This window comes from Papilio machaon, chromosome 16 (genome assembly GCF_912999745.1).
Source record: "Papilio machaon chromosome 16, ilPapMach1.1, whole genome shotgun sequence".
In the NCBI taxonomy this organism is placed as follows: domain Eukaryota; kingdom Metazoa; phylum Arthropoda; class Insecta; order Lepidoptera; family Papilionidae; genus Papilio; species Papilio machaon.
Window position 1 is genome coordinate 2,866,639 of NC_060001.1, and position 18,641 is coordinate 2,885,279.

General features: G+C 32.5%; 3 protein-coding genes across 3 annotated transcripts; 2 read left to right on the forward strand and 1 right to left on the reverse strand.

Moving 5' to 3' along the window:
* Positions 1–231: 231 nt before the first annotated feature.
* LOC106716624 (cyclin-dependent-like kinase 5) lies at positions 232–1,674 on the forward strand. Its single transcript, XM_014510175.2, has 2 exons — positions 232–1,052; positions 1,217–1,674. The coding sequence occupies exons 1-2, from the start codon at positions 395–397 to the stop codon at positions 1,453–1,455; spliced, it is 897 nt and encodes a 298-aa protein (XP_014365661.1). The 5' UTR covers positions 232–394; the 3' UTR covers positions 1,456–1,674.
* Positions 1,675–2,783: 1,109 nt separating this feature from the next.
* Positions 2,784–3,841, reverse strand: LOC106716682 (DNA replication complex GINS protein PSF3). The gene is made up of 3 exons (XM_014510249.2): positions 3,678–3,841; positions 3,324–3,592; positions 2,784–3,097 (listed from the first exon to the last, which is right to left on the reverse strand). The coding sequence occupies exons 1-3, from the start codon at positions 3,769–3,771 to the stop codon at positions 2,873–2,875; spliced, it is 588 nt and encodes a 195-aa protein (XP_014365735.1). The 5' UTR covers positions 3,772–3,841; the 3' UTR covers positions 2,784–2,872.
* Positions 3,842–4,184: 343 nt separating this feature from the next.
* Positions 4,185–18,210, forward strand: LOC106716781. Its single transcript, XM_014510377.2, has 18 exons — positions 4,185–4,428; positions 4,665–4,776; positions 5,382–5,497; positions 5,803–5,873; positions 5,985–7,535; positions 7,825–7,888; positions 8,182–8,286; positions 8,369–8,499; positions 9,011–9,089; positions 9,444–9,527; positions 9,689–9,738; positions 10,637–10,755; positions 11,498–11,672; positions 13,262–13,388; positions 13,472–13,674; positions 14,072–14,255; positions 15,879–17,416; positions 17,804–18,210. Exons 1-18 carry the CDS (start codon positions 4,421–4,423, stop codon positions 18,157–18,159), a joined length of 5,073 nt encoding a protein of 1,690 aa, XP_014365863.2. The 5' UTR covers positions 4,185–4,420; the 3' UTR covers positions 18,160–18,210.
* The last annotated feature ends 431 nt before the right edge of the window (positions 18,211–18,641 follow it).

Here is an 18,641-nt window from a genome sequence, read left to right on the forward strand (position 1 = left end):
ATCCAAAGATTCATATTAACTTTGAACATTGACTCAAGCAATGCTAGCAGTTATTTTTGCGACTTCGTGGAACCTTACTAACAGGGTCTCATTTTTAAATTTGATAATTACCTAAGAAATAAAAAAAAAAAACATCACAAAACAAGTCCTTGACTTGTCAGTTTTGGTTAAATAATCTATGTTTTTGTATAATGAGCCTGTCAATATCTGATTTTCATTAAAATCCTGAAATTCGGAACTTTCCTATATTTCTGAATTGATTTTATTGCAAAAACCGGAATTCTACAGGAATCTAGTTTTAACTACATACTTTTGTACAGTTATATATTCTCGCAAACTGTGTGACTAGTCATCGAAAAAAAATAACAAGTGCCTTTCATTTATACGATCCGTAATGCAGAAATACGAAAAACTTGAGAAAATTGGGGAAGGCACATACGGAACTGTATTTAAAGCAAAAAATAAAGAAACTCACGAAATAGTAGCATTAAAACGTGTGAGATTAGACGACGACGATGAAGGTGTTCCATCATCTGCCTTACGTGAAATATGCCTTCTCAAAGAACTTAAACATAAGAATATTGTTCGTCTTTACGACGTATTGCATAGTGAAAAGAAATTGACTTTAGTATTTGAACATTGTGATCAAGACTTAAAAAAATATTTTGATAGTCTTAATGGTGAAATTGATCTAGATGTGGTAAAGTCGTTCATGTATCAGTTACTTAGAGGCTTAGCTTTTTGTCACAGTCATAACGTTTTGCATCGTGATTTGAAGCCACAGAATCTCTTGATTAATAAAAACGGCGAGCTTAAGTTAGCTGACTTTGGCTTAGCAAGAGCTTTTGGTATACCCGTTAAATGTTACTCAGCGGAAGTAGTCACTTTGTGGTATAGACCACCAGACGTATTGTTTGGAGCTAAGCTATATACCACAAGTATTGATATGTGGTCAGCAGGATGTATTTTTGCTGAGCTGGCAAATTCTGGCCGACCGTTGTTCCCTGGGTCCGATGTGGATGATCAGCTTAAAAGGATTTTTAAATTACTTGGTAAAGTACCCTTTTCACGCTTGAATTATTGCTTTAAATTAAATAATTCTCTAAAAAGTTATAAAAATAGCATTTTATGTTTTTCAATTTCTGATACAACTGCACCATATAAACAGAATCATTGACTTTTATACAACCATACTTTAACCAATTAAATGTTTTAGGAACTCCAAATGAAGATACATGGCCGGGCGTGACACAGTTGCCAGATTACAAGCCTTTACCGGTTTACCAGCCTAGCTTGGGCCTTGCACAAGTTGTTCCGAGGTTACCAGCAAGGGGTAGAGATCTACTAGCACGATTGCTAACATGTAACCCAGCATTGAGAATGCCCGCCGATGATGCCATGGCTCATGCCTACTTCCATGACCTCAATCCATCTGTGAAGAATGACAGATGTTAACAATCAATACACCCGTACAAATGTACATCAGAACTATTATTTTGTGATAAAGACAATGAAGTGCAAGAGAATTGTGATGGAGACAATTAAGTGATGTATATATATTTAGCAAGTGATTGTAATTATTAATTTATTGAATAGTGTTTTAATAACAATTATGCAATTATACTAGTGTAGAGTTTGCATATTCTTGAGTCTAGTTTTATAAGCGTTTTTTCTTTTAAAGAGTCCCGGGATCTCCAAAGGAACGCACCGGGACTCTGTCCAACTGGTTAAAGCGCCCCCTCTCCTGCCCTCACTAAATTACGGTGACTCAGGACTGTCTTCCCAAGATCATTTAGTAAGGCAATCAGGGCCCCCACCCTAATCGCCCACAATCCCTAGCATCCTTCTTGCCGCATGCCGCTGTGGCGGAAGAGACAAAGTGACTTTTTTGTGCCTAAGCCTAAGTGGCATGAACCATCATGGTGCACTACTGGAGGATACCAGATAATTGCATTATTACAAAAATTGTAATTGTTTAATACTATTATATAGATAAATGCTTATTAAATAATTTCTCATATTTCTAATGCTAACATTGTAGTGATTCTCTCTAATTTGTTTAGCTTCATATTAAGACTTTTTTAACCAAAGTAATAGCAAAGTGTTGTATGCATAGTGATTTCCTTAACAAAATAATAAATTAATAATAGGCTTGATAAATTGACTGGAAATTAGGATTACTGATTTAGAACCTTATATTGACTTAAATTGTGGCCGGAGCAGTGATGGATTTTTGCAGCAGCTGCATTCCGTTTGTCAAAAAAGATCTGCATAGTTTTTCATACTTTTCTCTTTGATTTCTATATTGTAGTTCAAATCCCTTGCTTTAAATATAATGTAATTAATTTAATAAATATCTGCCATTTATTGTCCTTCAAATTATTAGTGAAATCAATTGACAAGTCTTATATAATAATGATCTTAATAGAAATTTGCTCATAGTTGTGATCTCATTGCATTTTATAAACTTTTTATTAAATACATTTCAATTCATGACTAAGTTTATAAACATTTTGTATTATATATTTAGGGTATTTTAAGATTAAAATGATTGTATTTAACATGCAATAAATATTTATTATTCTGTGTGTAAATTTTATGATTTCATTCATATACAAATAATAAATTAGAACAAATTTTTTTAACCCAATTAAACTGTTCAAAAAGGATATAACAGGGGATAATGAGAAAATAACATTTATTTTTAAAAACATATTATATTTTAAATTAAAAACTATATTCTTTAGTACTTTTTAAACACAAAATATCTTAGTTTAGTTTGTTTTATTAATTAACTTACTTTCTATTATTTTTTGTTAGTTACAAAGAACTTCCAATGAAAACTGCAACATTGATAATGTAATAACATAATTCAGAACATTTCCATTTCAGCTCTTTTACGTTTCCTATGACTTGCAACCATATTAGCAGTACTCAATGGACAGTCACCTCTCTGCAGCCACAGTGATAAAGCCTTTTCAGTCACTGCAGCAGCTGTTGTGCGTTCTCTTTCACTTTCTGATAATGGTTGCAATGAACTAATGGAATCAGTTGAAGCACTTGCAGATAATATCATACGAAACCTTTGCCTGAAAGTCTGAAATTATATAAAATAAGATTTGGTGACAAAAAACATGTTCTTACTAATTAGCATTAATAAAAAAGTTTGTAAAAACTGACTCTTTGAATGGCTTGTGGATGGAGCTTGGAACATGACACCTCCCATTTTAAAAGCTCATAGCTCAGATTCAAATATCAAACTCAGTTGTCGCTCAATCTCATCCATATGGTAAAGGGGATAAGAAAACAAAATATTTACTTACATTAATCAGTGTATTAGCAACTTCACCCTTTATATCATGTTTTGCTATATAACAGCCAAGTTCATAAAAATGTTGTCCTAATTTATGCAAGTCTACTGTGCATGCATCTGCATTGAGTATCTCTCTGTATGCTTCCTTATATATTTTTGGAAGGTCAACACTGACCAATGGAGGTCTTCGGAAATATAAAGACTCTGCTAGCCAAAGAGGTATTTCTACATTTGTTCCCATTTTTAAATCATCTTCTGTTGACGAAGGATCCAAGAATCCTAAAATTAACAAAAATTACCACAATATTTTGAGCACTGAAGATATATGACTTACAAGAAAATTTTCTTAGACGTCAAACCTTACCCATTTTTGGCAAATCGTGTAGAAATTTACAAGGTATTTTTTCGTTTGTTACCAATATATCCGATATTGACAAATAATTCGATTGCCGAGACATACTAGTGTTTTATTGAGTCAATGTAACTTAAAACTAGTCTTAAATTATTGTGCTAGTTTAAATAACATCGCAACACTGGATTTTAGAGTGGAAATGATAAGTTTATAATTTTAATTTGAAATTTTCAAAAAACTGTAAAAATCTACGTTACTGTCAGGTTGTCAAATCAAATGTCATTTTGGTTGGAATCATAGAGAAACGTAAAATATCAGAGAACACAAAGGTTAAAAAGAATTCTGAAATTTAACACCAATACATGATGTGTTTTAGAAGATTTGCATAATTTTGCCTCGATCGAAAATTTATTATACTTTTCTTTGTGTTTTAACAAATTTTTTAGGAGAAATATTTATCTTTTCTCTTCTGTCAAATAATTTACCTTCAATTTTATACTCTTTATTAATGCGTCGGTTTTGGTCGGTTTCATTTATTCGTTTTTGTTGTTGATTAAAGTTTTTCCGTCGTGTTGTGATTTGTGATTAGAGATTGAGTATTAAATTTGATATATCGTGCTATTTTCTTGTTTTTATTATGTTTATTCATCGAATTATTTTGTGACTTTTCTTTTATAATATGCGGTAGTTAAAGCACACAGCTAAAATAATTGTAATAATATATAGACGCCGGTATCAAGGAAGAACCCTCCAAAATGTCGGGGTAAGTTATAAGTAAACAAATGCATAAAATAATGTATTGCAATATTTCAATTTTTTATTTCTATCATTATAAAATGTCTTCATCGAAATGATAATTTTTTGTCTGAAATAATCAAATCAAGTTCGGTTTTTTCTTATACCTTTGTTTTCAATTTTAATATACCTCTTTTCAGTTTATGAACACAAGTGTATCCCAACTTTAATTATTTAAATATGTATGTTATACTTTTGTTTCAGGAAAGCATATACAATGAAAGAAATGAAAACCATTGTGGATTATTTGACAGAACACAAGGCTTACAATGAAACTAGAGGTAGAAAGATGTGGGTGGATTTTGAAAGATCAAAGGTAAGTCACATTGCTTATACAAAGCTTAATGCTTACACTTGATAATAATTTGCATTATTTGATTGTTTAAATTCGTTTTATAATCATTAAGTTATTTTAGCCCCATAATTTATTTAATATACCTAGCCTAGTAAATAAAGGAACCATAAGGATAGGTAAGGATTTATAAAAAGCTAGTAAACCAATAATAATCTTGGTATTAATTTTTAAATATTCTAAGTTATACTAAGTTAGAACACAATTTTAAGTGCGGTAGACGTAATGTGTTAGTAAAGAGATAGGAGCTAGACTTGGAGCCACCAAAAAGGTTGATATAATTAAAACTAGCTGTTGCCCGCGACTCCATCTGGGGGGAATTAAAAAATAAATGTAATAAGTAGCCTATGTGTTCTTCCAGACTATGTTCTACATCTATGCCATTTGGTCACAATCCGTTGAGCCGTTCCAGAGATACCTTCAAACAAACATCCATCCATCCAAACATTTGCATTTGTAATATTAGTTATTACAATTAGCACAACCATAATTGTCAATAATATTTATTGCTATTTATTTTTTTATTTTATTTTATGCTAATTGTTTCCTAAGTATTACTATTTTTTTAGGTAACAGATAGAACATGGCAAAGTTTGAAAGAAACATTCCTAAAGCGTATTCTACCTGATATCCACAATCCTTATTATCAATTGTCAGCGACCCAGATCAGCAGTTTTAGAAATGGGTAAGCAGAAGTTATGCATCAAATATTATTTGATTTTAATCAATGTTTTCATTGGCAGTTCTTACTTAACATTAGGGAGTTAAGTTGTTATAAATTCAACTCATTAAAAAAAAATTATGTTGTCTAGAATGGACTTTGATGGGAACTAGTAAACATTTGTAAATATGTTTTTATATAATGTAATGATAAATTAATAAGACAAAATTAACCATATTTTATTTTAAAAATGTATTTGAAATAGTTACAGGATTTATTTGTTAAAAATATTATTTAATATTTCTAAGTTGTATTATTTAACATTTAAGGTATGATGTAGAAGCAAAGCTCAACAACAAACTGGAAATTATAACAGTAGGTGAAGAATCAAACACAAATAGTAAGTCTATTATTTGTAATTCTTAATAAAGAAGTCATTTACTTTTTATTAATAATTAATTAATTAATAATAATTTTAAATGTTATAAATTACTTTGATTATAATTTTTAGTTGAACAAGAAATAGATACAGAGCACCCTAGTACAAGCAATGGTAATGCAAGTGGAAAGAAATCAGGTGAGGAACAAATAAACACAAAAACCATATCACAGCATAGATCATCAGCTGAAACTGTTGTACTGGATACTTGTTACGATACTGCTGAAGATATACAAAAAGAATTGGAAGGTAAAAATGATGACAAGAAAAACAATACCAGTCAAACGACACAAAAATCGTTGCGCGATTTCATAACTTATTCAGAACCATTGACTCCGATGCTGCAAGAAGTAATTGATGATTTTGCTACCGATGAAGAGTCTGATTCTGGAACTAGAATGGAAATTGTGGAAGATATCAAAAACGAGAAAATGCCTGAAGTCACTAATGAAACCACTGAGGGCCCTATTGAAATAAGTTCAAATTCAGAAGATGCCTGCAATCAAAAGGAATTACCAGATCAAACTGAACATAATAATGGAAACCATCAAGATAATGTAGCTGCAAAAGAAAACCAAGAACAAATAAATAAGACAGGGCAAGTGACACAAAATGCAACAGAAACATCGGTTCAGGAAATCTCATCAACTGAAGATGTTGTAAATGTTCAAAGCAGTAGTGACCTTATTTCAGGACAAGTACCTATTATTGATACAGACAAAAATATTAAAGAAGTTACAACTTCAAATAAAAGAGAAGAAAACATAGAAACAAAATCTAAACAAAACAAACCCGAAACTACTAACAATTCAGAAGAGATTGTTATGACTCAAAATACTACTAATACAACTGACTCAATAATTCCTAATAATCAAGAAGCTTTAAATACACAATCCGAAATTGTTAGTCAAACCAAAGAAAAAGAGTCTAAAAGTACTAAGAATGACAAAGAAATTCTATCTAAAGACTCCGAAAAAGACAAAGATGTGCCAACTAAAAGTAATGAATCTAATAAAAGAAAACGGGCCACTTCTCAAGATCCAACGTCTTCAAAAGGTAAAAGACGTTTAATTAAAAATTCGAAACTTGTGTCAGTATCTGATACCGATGCTGGAATCAATCAAAAACAAAATTCAAAAAGCAAGTTGCTGCCAGAGACATATCCAACACTAAAAGCAAAAAGTTTCAAATCATCTGATATAAAAAACAAAGAAGAAAGTATCACAGATAAAAATACAAAGGAATTAGAAAATGTAATAGAGATCAATGAGGAAGAAGTTTCTGTGCCAACTGAAAATGTACCAAAAATACAAGTTACAAGAAATATCAGCCCTGAAATTGATAATCCTTGCCTAAAAAGTGTAAGCTTGTATGACGAGCAGTTTACATTAACTAAATATAGTGAATCAAGTGACGCCGCTATACCAGAAGCCAAAGAAAATCGTCAGGAAGAAAAAAAGAGAAATACCAACAAAAATAATTCAGATAATGATATATTACAATTAAAATCACACTCAGAGTCAGAGAGTGAAAATATTAAAAGGAAAACAGCACCGGTACGCACAGTTCCCACTAAATCTGAAAGAGAGAAAGTTTTATCTAATATGTTTGGATTTTCTAGCGGTAAGTTACATAGACTTTCAGTGTGGCATGGGTCTGTATCTAGGTACATTCTATTTAGTAAATAAAATGATTGGAATGATTTAAAGCAGACATTATCTATGCATGTACATGTTTTTATCTGGCTTATGGAAAAAAATTAAAGGATAATATATGAGACCAACGACTGTGCACATTTAACTTTTGTCGTGAAGCTTAATGTTTTTTTTTTTAATTCGCTTGCTTGTACTAATCTTAATATGAATGTGTATTCATACTTTGCCGTATAATAATATAATTTTTATTTTTTAAGGCACAATGATGCACGGCCGTAAAAGACGTTTAAGTTATCGTAAATCAGTACCTCGACAATCACGGTAAGACAATAATGTTAAAAAAAAAAAAATTTCAGTGATATAACAGCCCCAGAAGCAATACTATACAATAATTTCCATCTTTCATCCTTTTTTTTTATAAAAAAAAAAGTTTGGGAAGGGGAGGAATAGAATGTGAACTGTGGAAGAAGATTTAGCAGGGAGAAATATTTTTCTGTGTGTACCCTACACTGTCTTAATGCATTTGCTACTTCAACTCATTGCAGATGTGTATGAACATCTTTTAAAATATATATAAAAAGTTTTTATATTATATATATTAAATTTGTAAACAGAAGCAGATTATTGAGTTCAGGATCAAGTGAGTGGACTTCAGAAAGTAACGCAGAATATGTTTCTCCGCCGCGTGGACGTAAAGACAGACATTCAAAAAAATATTTGTAAGTATGCAATTAATTATTTTTAAAAAATGCATCAAAAACCAAAATAAATTATATTGAGTATTTTTTATTTGTTATACAGGAAACCAAAATCAGCCCGAATATTTTCTCTGGAAGAAGAGGGTGGTTTATTCGTAATGTATGGAAAGAAGATATATCCTGTTGTAAAAGATGGGAAACTAGTCAAAAACTATGTTACCTACGCACCAGAACGTAAGTATTTTGTATGTTTAAATAAACCTAACGCAAAATTCATTTTGCAATCTAGACGGCAAACCTCTATATGCGAGAAAACTGGTTTAAATAAATAAATCGCGGTTCCTTGGGCTCTTGCCTTTCCAAGTTCAACTTTACTATGTTTTAAATTTTGTTGTTAACCCTTTCAAGTTCAAGTGAAACATTTTTGCCTTTTACAAAAATCGTTATTGATTGTAAAATTATTATTTAATCGATATTTTTTTTTAATGAATGTCAAAATAAAACGTATGTCCAAAGAAGCAAATGTGTTTCTGAACGAATAAAAAAACTGTGCTAAGCTATTGTAGCTAAAATATATAGTTTTAATGTGTCTAATAAATAGTCTTGGAAATCTTATGGTTCTGTAAGGGTTATGATTTCATAAAAATTAATTTTGATTTATTTCCTTGTATTTTATAATTCGTGATACTTTTTGTTTTAATATATTATTTAATTTGATGACCATTCTTCTTTAATTTAATTACAGGCGATTCAGGTAGCGAAGATGAGTCGTATTGGAAACTTAAATATATGGAAGAAAAGAAAAGAACAGCTCAATTGACTAAGTAAGTTTTTCAGTTTATTTTCTTTATTTCACAGGGGATCCAGATCCGGACCATCTTTTAACCAGACTTATTTTTATTTTAAACTTGCTTTTACCCGCGACTCCGTCCGCGTGGTATAAAAAAAATGCACACAAGATAAAAAAAAGTTCCTATGTCCGTCTCCTAGTTCTAAGCTACCTCCCCATCAATTTTCAGCTAAATAAGTTCGACCGTTCGTGAGTTATAAATAGTGTAACTAACACGACTTTCTTTTATATATATAGATATAAATGTAATTTATACTCGTTTTTTTAAATTATTATATTGGTTAAATTTTAAACTACTATTGACAAAATTATCATTTTTAATTGATAGATTACTTCACCAATCAGAGGAGAACAACCAAGATACAAGTGAAAGATGTCCAAAAGTTGATCTCACAAAAGCCAGTCCACCAAAGTAAGTATCAAACACCTTTCATTATGCATTTAAAAACAAATTTGTTTTAACACATTCCATGTCATTACGATTTTTTCTCTTCAGATATTGAACAAGTAAACATATGCATGAACTATAACAACTTTTTGATTCATCTTTAAAGTATTTTTATATTGTTACAGAAAACAAAAATTGTCAATACCACATACAGAAACTCAACCTGGATGTTCTGGTATGTATTCTGGTACTAATACAGTTGAACTTGGATAAGCGAGAGACCTCTGTAAGTGAGAAATCTCTATAAGCAAGGAAAATATGAAAGAAAGAAAGAAAAAACATTTATTGCCACACATATATATATATATATACAGTCAAAACCGTTTATAGCGACATCGTTTAGAACAACATACCGGTTAAATTGACCAAAATCAAAGGTCCTGGCTGAATGTTATATACATATCTTTCCTATTAATACCTGTCACCGGTTGTTACAACTATCGGTTTTTACGACTCAATATGAGTAGTCCCTTCGATGTCGTTATAACAGATTTTGACTGTATATATCGACGCCCCCAGCCAACAAGTCGGTAATGTGCTATTACGGACTTTTTGCTGTTATATCAAATTTGGCATCTACGGGTTGGGATACACCTTTGTGAATTTTTTCGTATTTTTCCTGTGTTTTATTTAGGTCAAAAATGATAAGCATTTATATTTTTATTTATTTTATATTTTTTATTATGCTTTTTAATTAATAGCTTGGATTCTATTATTGAGATAAAGAAATTAAACGTATGACTAAATAGCCCAAAAAATTAGCTTTCATTTGATGTCTTATTGTCATCATAATTTGCAGGCGTTAAATAAATATGAATCAAAACAGTTTTTCGTCTCTCCTGTAAAATTTGTATTTTGCGATTACCGACTTATTGGCTGGGAGTGTCGATATATAAAAATAAAAAACACACACAAGGCACAAAGTGTGGCAAAAGGGAGCCAGCTCAGCGAAGCAGGGACAGACTAAACTGTCCCTGCGCTGGTTTTCAGCTGGCATAAGATGATCCTTTGGACTACTCCTTGTCCAGGTTCAACTATACATTGTAACCGTCTCACGTTTTATTTATTTTTAGCAATACCAGAAAATGTACCAAATAAACCTTCACCGGAGGTATCAAAGGATCCAGTGTTACCAACAGAGCCAGTAATTCAAAATAAGACCGTTAAAATAAAAATAACTAAACAGAATGAGGTATGTATGTATGAATCTATATATATATAAAAGAAAGTCGTGTTAGTTACACTATTTATAACTCAAGAATGGCTGAATCGATTTGACTGAAAATTGGTGGGCAGGTAGCTTAGAACCAGGAAACGGACATAGGATAATTTTTACCCCGTTTTCTATTTTTTATTCCGCGCGGACGGAGTCGCGGGTAAAAGCTAGTAAATAATAAAAATTATAAAATTTCTTTATTATATTCTGTTCCTATTAACAGTGGTAGACGCCAGCAACAACATCAGTTGCACGAATCGGCCTCACTCAGTGAAATACCACGACCTCACAGAAGACAGACGTCAAGTGGAAGTAATTCCAAGTACAGTTTGATTAGTGTTGTGCCAGAGGCCTAATTTTAGTCCTGTTCCTTATAAGAAAAGGGTGGGAAGGGGAGGTAGATTTGATGGAGGAGGAGATGCATAGGAAGGTTAAATATTCTGTTTTTTGTGCATCTTCTTCGTCGATTGAGGGTAGGCAACGCATCTGCAATTGCGAATGTCTATGGGCAGCGGTCGCTTCGCCATTTCGGCGAATTCGTTTGGCCGCTTACTCGTTTGCCACCTTGTAATGTAAAAAAAAAATTTAAAAATTAAATTTGTTTGCTTTTAATATGTTTTGCAATATTTTCGTAATATAAGTGAACTCGCCAAACGACTTATTGACACTGAATGTGTTAACACTAGCATAAAAGTACATTATTTAATATTTTTTTCAGGAAGTAGAATTAGAAGGTCACTGGTCACAACTACACCCGGTCCTGGATCATGTGGTTCAAATATTCCATAAAGAGGTTGAACCTAAATTGGATTCCAAATCTTCAGCAGCCTCGGAACAATCAAAAGTCTGCCTTAGTGGACTGTCTACACCTATTATACCTCACATAGACCAAGGTATGTTATTAAATCTCTATTATTGCACACTTTACAATATTTAATGTTGCCTTGGTTCCTTAACTATTAGGTGCGCAACTAAGTTCTCGCTTTTTTTTTCGATAAAAATATAACTTTATTATTAAAAAATGGTTACAAATGAATCATTTAAAGTATTGCCCATCGCTAGACACAACTTTTTCCCATCTTTCTGGTAGAGCTCGAATACCTTGACGCCAGAAGTGTTCGTCTTTTGAGGCTATCCACGAATCAAGCCATTTTTGATGTCTTCATATGAGTGGAACTGTTGATCAGCCAGGCCATGTGCCATCGAACGGAACAAGTAAAAATCGGACGGCGCAATATCTGGGGAATATGGCGGGTGGGGTAAGACTTCCCATTTGAGTGTGCCCAAGTAGGTTTTAACAGGCTTGGCAACGTGAGGCCGAGCGTTGTCATGCAGTAAAATCACTTTTTCGTGCCTTTGCTCGTATTGTGGCCGTTTTTCGCGCAGTGATCGGCTCAATCACATCAATTGAGTTCGATACCGTTCCCCAGTGATGGTTTCGCTCGGTTTCAAGAGCTCATAATAAATAACACCGACCTGGTCCCACCAAATGCACAGCATAACCTTCGCAGCGTGAATATTCGGCCGAGCCGAAGACGTAGAAGCATGCCCGGGTAGTCCCCAGGATTTTCTCCTCTTTGGGTGCCTGTAATGAATCCATTTTTCATCACCCGTCACGATGCGATGAAGAAAACCCTTCCGTTTTTGCCGCTGGAGCAGTTGTTCACAGGCGAAAAAACGACGCTCAACGTCTCTTGGCTTCAACTCATAAGGAACCCAAGTTCCTTGCTTCTGAATCATCCCCAACGCATGCAATCGCTTTGAAATGGCTTGACGGGTAACTCCTAATTCTGCAGCAAGCTCTTCTTGAGTTTGGCACGAATCCTCATCGAGCAATGCCTCCAAATCAGCGTCTTCGAAGGTTTTGGGTCTTCCTTCACGTGGATGGTCGTCAATATCAAAATCACCGTCTTTGAAGCGACGGAACCAATCACGGCATGTTGTTTCGCTTAGAGCAGCAGCAAATAACGATTGTTTGGCACGAAATTCGACATTTTTACTTGACCAGAAGTATATAATGCGAAAACAAAATCACTCATGTGTCGCAACGGTTTGTTTACCATATGTCTAAGCTTGGTTCATGACGTTTTGGATATGTCAAAATCGACCAGCTCTTACTGCTAGAGCCATCTACTGACAAACAGCGAGAACTTAGTTGCGCACCTAATAGTAAAAATTGTATTTAAGGAGCAAAGGACTTCTGTTATGTGAAATTACATTTATATAATTCAATGTCTTCTGTTTGAAGTAAAGGAACATTAAATTTGTTCGATTTTTGGCTACTAAAAGTAGGGTAATTTAGGGGTAATGTATTTTGCCTATCTGATACAGATAAGATAGAAGACAACAGATATTGTGTTGTAATTTTCTGTAGCTTAAATTCTACTGCAGTAGGTTGGGACCTTTTTTTATTTTATTTATCAAGCTTACATTATATGTTATGTTCCAAAATCGTAGACTTTATGTTTATAAACACTTGCAGAAGTACATGAAAAAGTGAAAAAATTGGAAACGGAAATATTTGAAGAGATTGAAGCTCGTGACAAACAAAATGAACGAAGCGTTACTCCACAGTCTACATCCACTGACTTTTCTAAAGTCACCACAAGGTATGTACTTTATATTACAAGAATAAGTTGCGATATGTATCTTAAAAAGTAATTTTTTAAAACTTTTATTCCATAAATCATAGAAAAGGGCAACCAAAGAGAAGTAAAAGTTCAATATCAAGTACCCCATCGACACCAGAAGTGGATAAGAATGAATCAAATGCATCTAATAAAGAGAAAGAACGAAATATGGAGAAAATGGCTTCAGGTGATGTAGAAAACGGAACATCCCCCTCTACTACTGTCGCAAGACGGATAACAAGAACGTCCATGAATGCTCTTCGCGGTAAGTGACACTTAGAATTGACCAATTACTGCCTAATTTGCTATTTAATAAGTTCTAAGGGTGACTTTTAGTGGAGATTTTGCAAGCAATGTTCGGAATTTTAGGTACAGTCGCAAAAAATCATGGTGTTCCACTTACAGAAAAATTGCCTTGTTCCTTGCAACGAGACAAACTCCGCATCTTTTTAATTAGGTAGCAGTGGGATGCGAAAACGACGGGTAATAATAAAAAGCAATTAGTCTTGTACCAGTGACTGATCTTTTTTGTATAGACAAAATTACGTCCTATTCGACTGCGTCTTTCTAGATTTTAAAGTCAACCACCGCTAGATTCCCCGATTGTACCTTAAAGTGCTTAAAGTCTGTTTTAATATAAACACATTTTTCCTCTATTGTAGATAGCATCGATAAAAATGAAAGTAAAATAAATACAAGAACGAAGAAAGGCAAAGAGTCTATCGCTAAGGCAAATGAAGAGCCCAATGTGAGATACAAGTTCCCTTCGCCGCCGACTTCCGTCAAAAAGACCACCAGATCCTCTGCCAGCAAAACGACGAAACTTACAAAAACTAAGAATAGATAGTGAGTAGTGATATTATCAATGTCTACCTAAATGATAATTACGATCTGTTCATTTTAACATAGCCTTATTTGAATAATTGGGAAAATTTTACATTTCTGCAATTCTTTCTCTTATATATTTATAAAACTGAATCTAACGATCTTTGATCTAGTTATTATTCTACAATAATTGCCTTAGTTTCTGAGATTCCTTTCAAAGTTTACTGATTTGGGTGAACTCCCTTATCTTATATTACTTTTTCAACTGGTATTTCACCCCCTATTATACACTCGTTGGTTTTTCAGTGACCCCACAGGGGGTTCATCTGGAACATTTTAGCAATTATTGTTCTACTTTCCTTAGGGGTTCTTACCTTATATTGAACCGATGTTTATTATTCGAAACCTTTTTGCTAAATTGTTGTCATTATTATTCAAAGATTAAATGATTCAATACTTTATTAATTTTCTCTGCCTTACTGGTTTATCAGTTTATTGTTGGAGTCGAAGTAAAATTTTATTCGAAAACTTTTTTATAGTTTCTTGTTAAACATATCAATGGTCTAATTTAATTCTTTATATTTACATTTATGAATTATCAAACCAGTTTGTTTTTTAAATTATGCTAAAGTGAACAGGAGTTTGAGATCACAAAAAAAAGTTGAAATACCTACATTTTGAATGTTTTTTTTTAATGAAAACATTGACTGAATCAATTATTATATACATTTTATTTATTAAGTACACAATTAAGGTTAAAATTGTATAAAAGAGTTTTTTTCACTTGATTTATCATACATCGATGAAATTACAGTACAAGTATATGTACACTAAAATAATTGTAGTGATGCAAAACATATTTATGTATTATGTCTTATATTTTACTGTGCATTTATATTTCTTCATATATATATAAGATGACTCGAAAAAATAGATAATAAAATAAAAAAACATGTCATATTTTTAGTAATTTTAAACATAAGTACCGATGTCGTAAAATGATTATGTAGAATGGTTTATCTTTAATGTATGTATGAATGGGAACATGTGTGTAATTGTGTCAAATAAATTGTTTTAGAATCAAATTTATTTTATTTTCTTCGACATATTTGAATTTAAAGTCAAAGTTAAGTAGTTATTGATTTTGGCATGGATATGGCTAAAAGCTTTTTATATGCTTACTTAATTTAGATATTAAATGAAAGGAAGAGGAAAGAGTGAGGCAAATAATGCTGCGATTGTTTCGTATGAAAGTGTACTAACTAGGCGAGTTGGTAGTATTGAAAGTGTTAAGATATTGACTGAACGAGACTAATATGATGTATTTTGCTTTATTACAGAAAAGTGTGCATGATTTTTCAGAATGGTAGGTTGTGTTTCTTAACCACCTTTATTTGTTTGAGTGCTTTATTTTACTTAGACATATGCAACGCACAGTAAATAATGACTTTATAAAACATAAATTCATCACTTCCATAACATCTATACTTCACTGTTTGTAATTTTTATTTATTTATAATTAAGCTGAGAAATTTTGGGCTTTATTTTTTTTTTCTTTGTCTCTCATGCATTTTTCTTTTGCGGCACTTATAATGCTTTACCTGCTTGTTCGCATGCCATAACCATTTTTTTCATATTTAACAGCGTCAAGAAAACCGCGGCAGTTTCATCACTGGAAAACATTATTCTGAACACTATAGAAAGCAGTCAAGGTTACCAGGACTCGGATATCAGTCCTCCAAAACTCATTAGAAAGAAAAAATTTAGAAGAAATACTTTAAATGACAAAATAAGACAACTCAGTCGACAAAATATTCGCAGAAGGAGCCATTTGAATTACTATGAAATGTCTGATCAATCCAGTAACTCGTGTCCAGATTTTGGTTTAATATCAAACTCGGATATTTACAGATCGGAGTCTTTACAGTTGTTGATGCCGAAAGCGAAAACTACTATTGGAATAAATCCAAAAAGTGAAGTGTTTAGTGCATTCTCAGAACACTTAGATAGAATAATAAATAATGCTTGTAAAAATGATATTGAACCACCATCTGTCGATAAAGATGTACTTACAGTTACGAATATCTCTAACGATAATAGTTCCAGCAATGTGTCTCTACCGCTCTCACCAGTTCTATCTATTGTTGAAAATTTATCCATTGACAAAAATTCCTTAAAAGGTTTTTTCGATGATAATGGTGTTATACATGAACATCTAATCGAAGAATGCAATAACAACGATCTTTTTATTACCAACGAAGACGTTACGATGCCTTCAGTGGGTCAGGATTGCAACAACCAAGCTACAACATTAAATAATACAGAACAAATTCACAACAAAAACAGTACAAATGCGATGGACACCGATTCTATCTTAAATAAATTTTGCAAAGTTGATTTGAATCAAGATAATCCAACTATATCCGATAGCTTACACCAGAAAATACGTAATCTAGTTTTGGAAAGTACAAAAAAAATACATCCAATTCCAAAAGTTATCGAACCTGTAGACATTCATAAAATGGATGTAGAAACTGATGTAGAACTGAACAAGAAAAATAGATTAAATAAACGATGTTCTACGCCACTAAAGCGTCAAGTCAATAAAAAGATAAAAAAGAAAAACCCTCTTATAGAAGCATTCATTGAAGAAGAGCATACAGATTCTTGTTCACAAAGTGCAAGCAGATCGTGTCCCCCTTTAACGTACAATCCATCTGGCGTCGAATATCTCAACCCTGAATCTACCAACGTAGCTAAGAAACCGAGAAATTCAAGAGGTAGAAAGAAAAAAGAGGATATTATCAAAGTTAAAATTCTCAGACCTAAAGCTAAAAGTCATTCAAGGGAAATAATACAAGAACAAACGAGAACTAATAGAGAAACGAAATCCATACACGGCGATAGTGGAATAAATGAAACAGAATGTAGTATACTTCATCAGCAGTTAGACAGAAGTGTGGAACTTATACATAACCATTCTGAAACATGTTTGCAAACGGACGAATGTTTAGATAACAGTGTTGAATATGTAGAAAGCAACAGATCTCTTATATGCCTTCTTACTGACTCGGATCTTTCAAATAACAGCGAAGTCAAGGATCAGGCGGGCACTGATTCTGCTAAAAAAGCACAATGTGAAATTTTTATACGCGACAGCGCTGCAAATATTTTGTGCAGTGGTAAGTACAAATATTACTGAATTTTTAAAATCATTTCTTAAACAATACACAATCTTACATCTTACTACTATTTCAAATGAGAATGTTTAGATGGATGGATGGATGTTTGTAACAAGGTATCTCCAGAATGGCTGCATGGATGTAGATCATAGTTTGGAAGAACACAGACTACATATACATTTTTTTTTAATTCCGCGCGGACGGAGTCGCGGGCGACAACTAGTAATGTTATAATTTTAATAATTGTCGTATTCTAATAAACATGTAGTAAATTACGTTTTTAAAGTAGTAACAGATCCACCATGCAACTCGAAAATCTCTTATTTAAACCTTGTTAGAGTTGGTAGTATTAATTCGTCATTTTTAACAACATTGTTTTATTCACAGCTATCGAAACTAATCCGGCTGTTGCAAATAATAGTGAAGTGTATCACACAATTCTTAACAGAGAATCTCCAGATAGCCTCATAACAGAAGATCTATCTGAACCCGAACAAGAACAAATTTCTGATAGGGCTTCTAAATGGTATCTTTTATCGGAAGATGAAAATACGAATACAAATTTTCCCCAACACCTTGATTTTGGATCTGATCTAGATAAACTATTTCCTGTGGCATGTGCAATACCGAATTTATCCACAATAACAGAGATGTCCAGGGAGAACGACAATAAACCAGTAGACCCGGACGGAGACACAAGGAATGATCTACTTTCACAGAGCCTTTTTGATAGTAACTTTTAAGTTTTTTGTAATATCAACCTATTTGTAGATTAAAACATTAAACAATTTTGAAAACGCAAAAAGATTATTAAGTTTTAACAAAGTTCAATAAATGTTTTTTTATTAATTTCTAATACATTCATTTTTTTCCTATGTCAACATATTGTTTTCTTGGGTAATCTCAAACCTTCATGGGTTGGAACCATTACCATTGCTTGCGGAGGTGTAAAAATTGATTATGAAAAACTTATTTTTTTATTTCCACTTATGTTGTGTACAATAATGTGTAATCCCAAAAGAAGTACCGAGTAGATTTTGTATCTTAATAAGTAGCTGTTTTGCGTGTCGTGGTTTTTTGGAATCAAAAATAAATCATGAACAAAAAGGTTTTTCTTTTCATGCATACTCTTTGGTACTTTAGTCGTGTTCTTTTATTCTGTCTAGTTGACATTGACATTTAACATTGATCGTTTGTTATTGTTTGTGATAATTTTCTTTCCAAT

Coding starts and splice junctions, on each gene's coding strand:
- LOC106716624 (XM_014510175.2), top strand. CDS start 395: ATGCAGAAATACGAAAAACTTGAGAAAATTGGGGAAGGCACATACGGA. Junction 1,053..1,216: donor AAGGATTTTTAAATTACTTG/GTAAAGTACCCT, acceptor TAAATGTTTTAG/GAACTCCAAATGAAGATACA.
- LOC106716781 (XM_014510377.2), top strand. Junction 5,498..5,802: donor ATCAGCAGTTTTAGAAATGG/GTAAGCAGAAGT, acceptor TTAACATTTAAG/GTATGATGTAGAAGCAAAGC. Junction 5,874..5,984: donor TGAAGAATCAAACACAAATA/GTAAGTCTATTA, acceptor TATAATTTTTAG/TTGAACAAGAAATAGATACA.
- LOC106716682 (XM_014510249.2), bottom strand. CDS start 3,771: ATGTCTCGGCAATCGAATTATTTGTCAATATCGGATATATTGGTAACA. Junction 3,593..3,677: donor ACACGATTTGCCAAAAATGG/GTAAGGTTTGAC, acceptor TGTTAATTTTAG/GATTCTTGGATCCTTCGTCA. Junction 3,098..3,323: donor TTGCTAATACACTGATTAAT/GTAAGTAAATAT, acceptor ATATAATTTCAG/ACTTTCAGGCAAAGGTTTCG.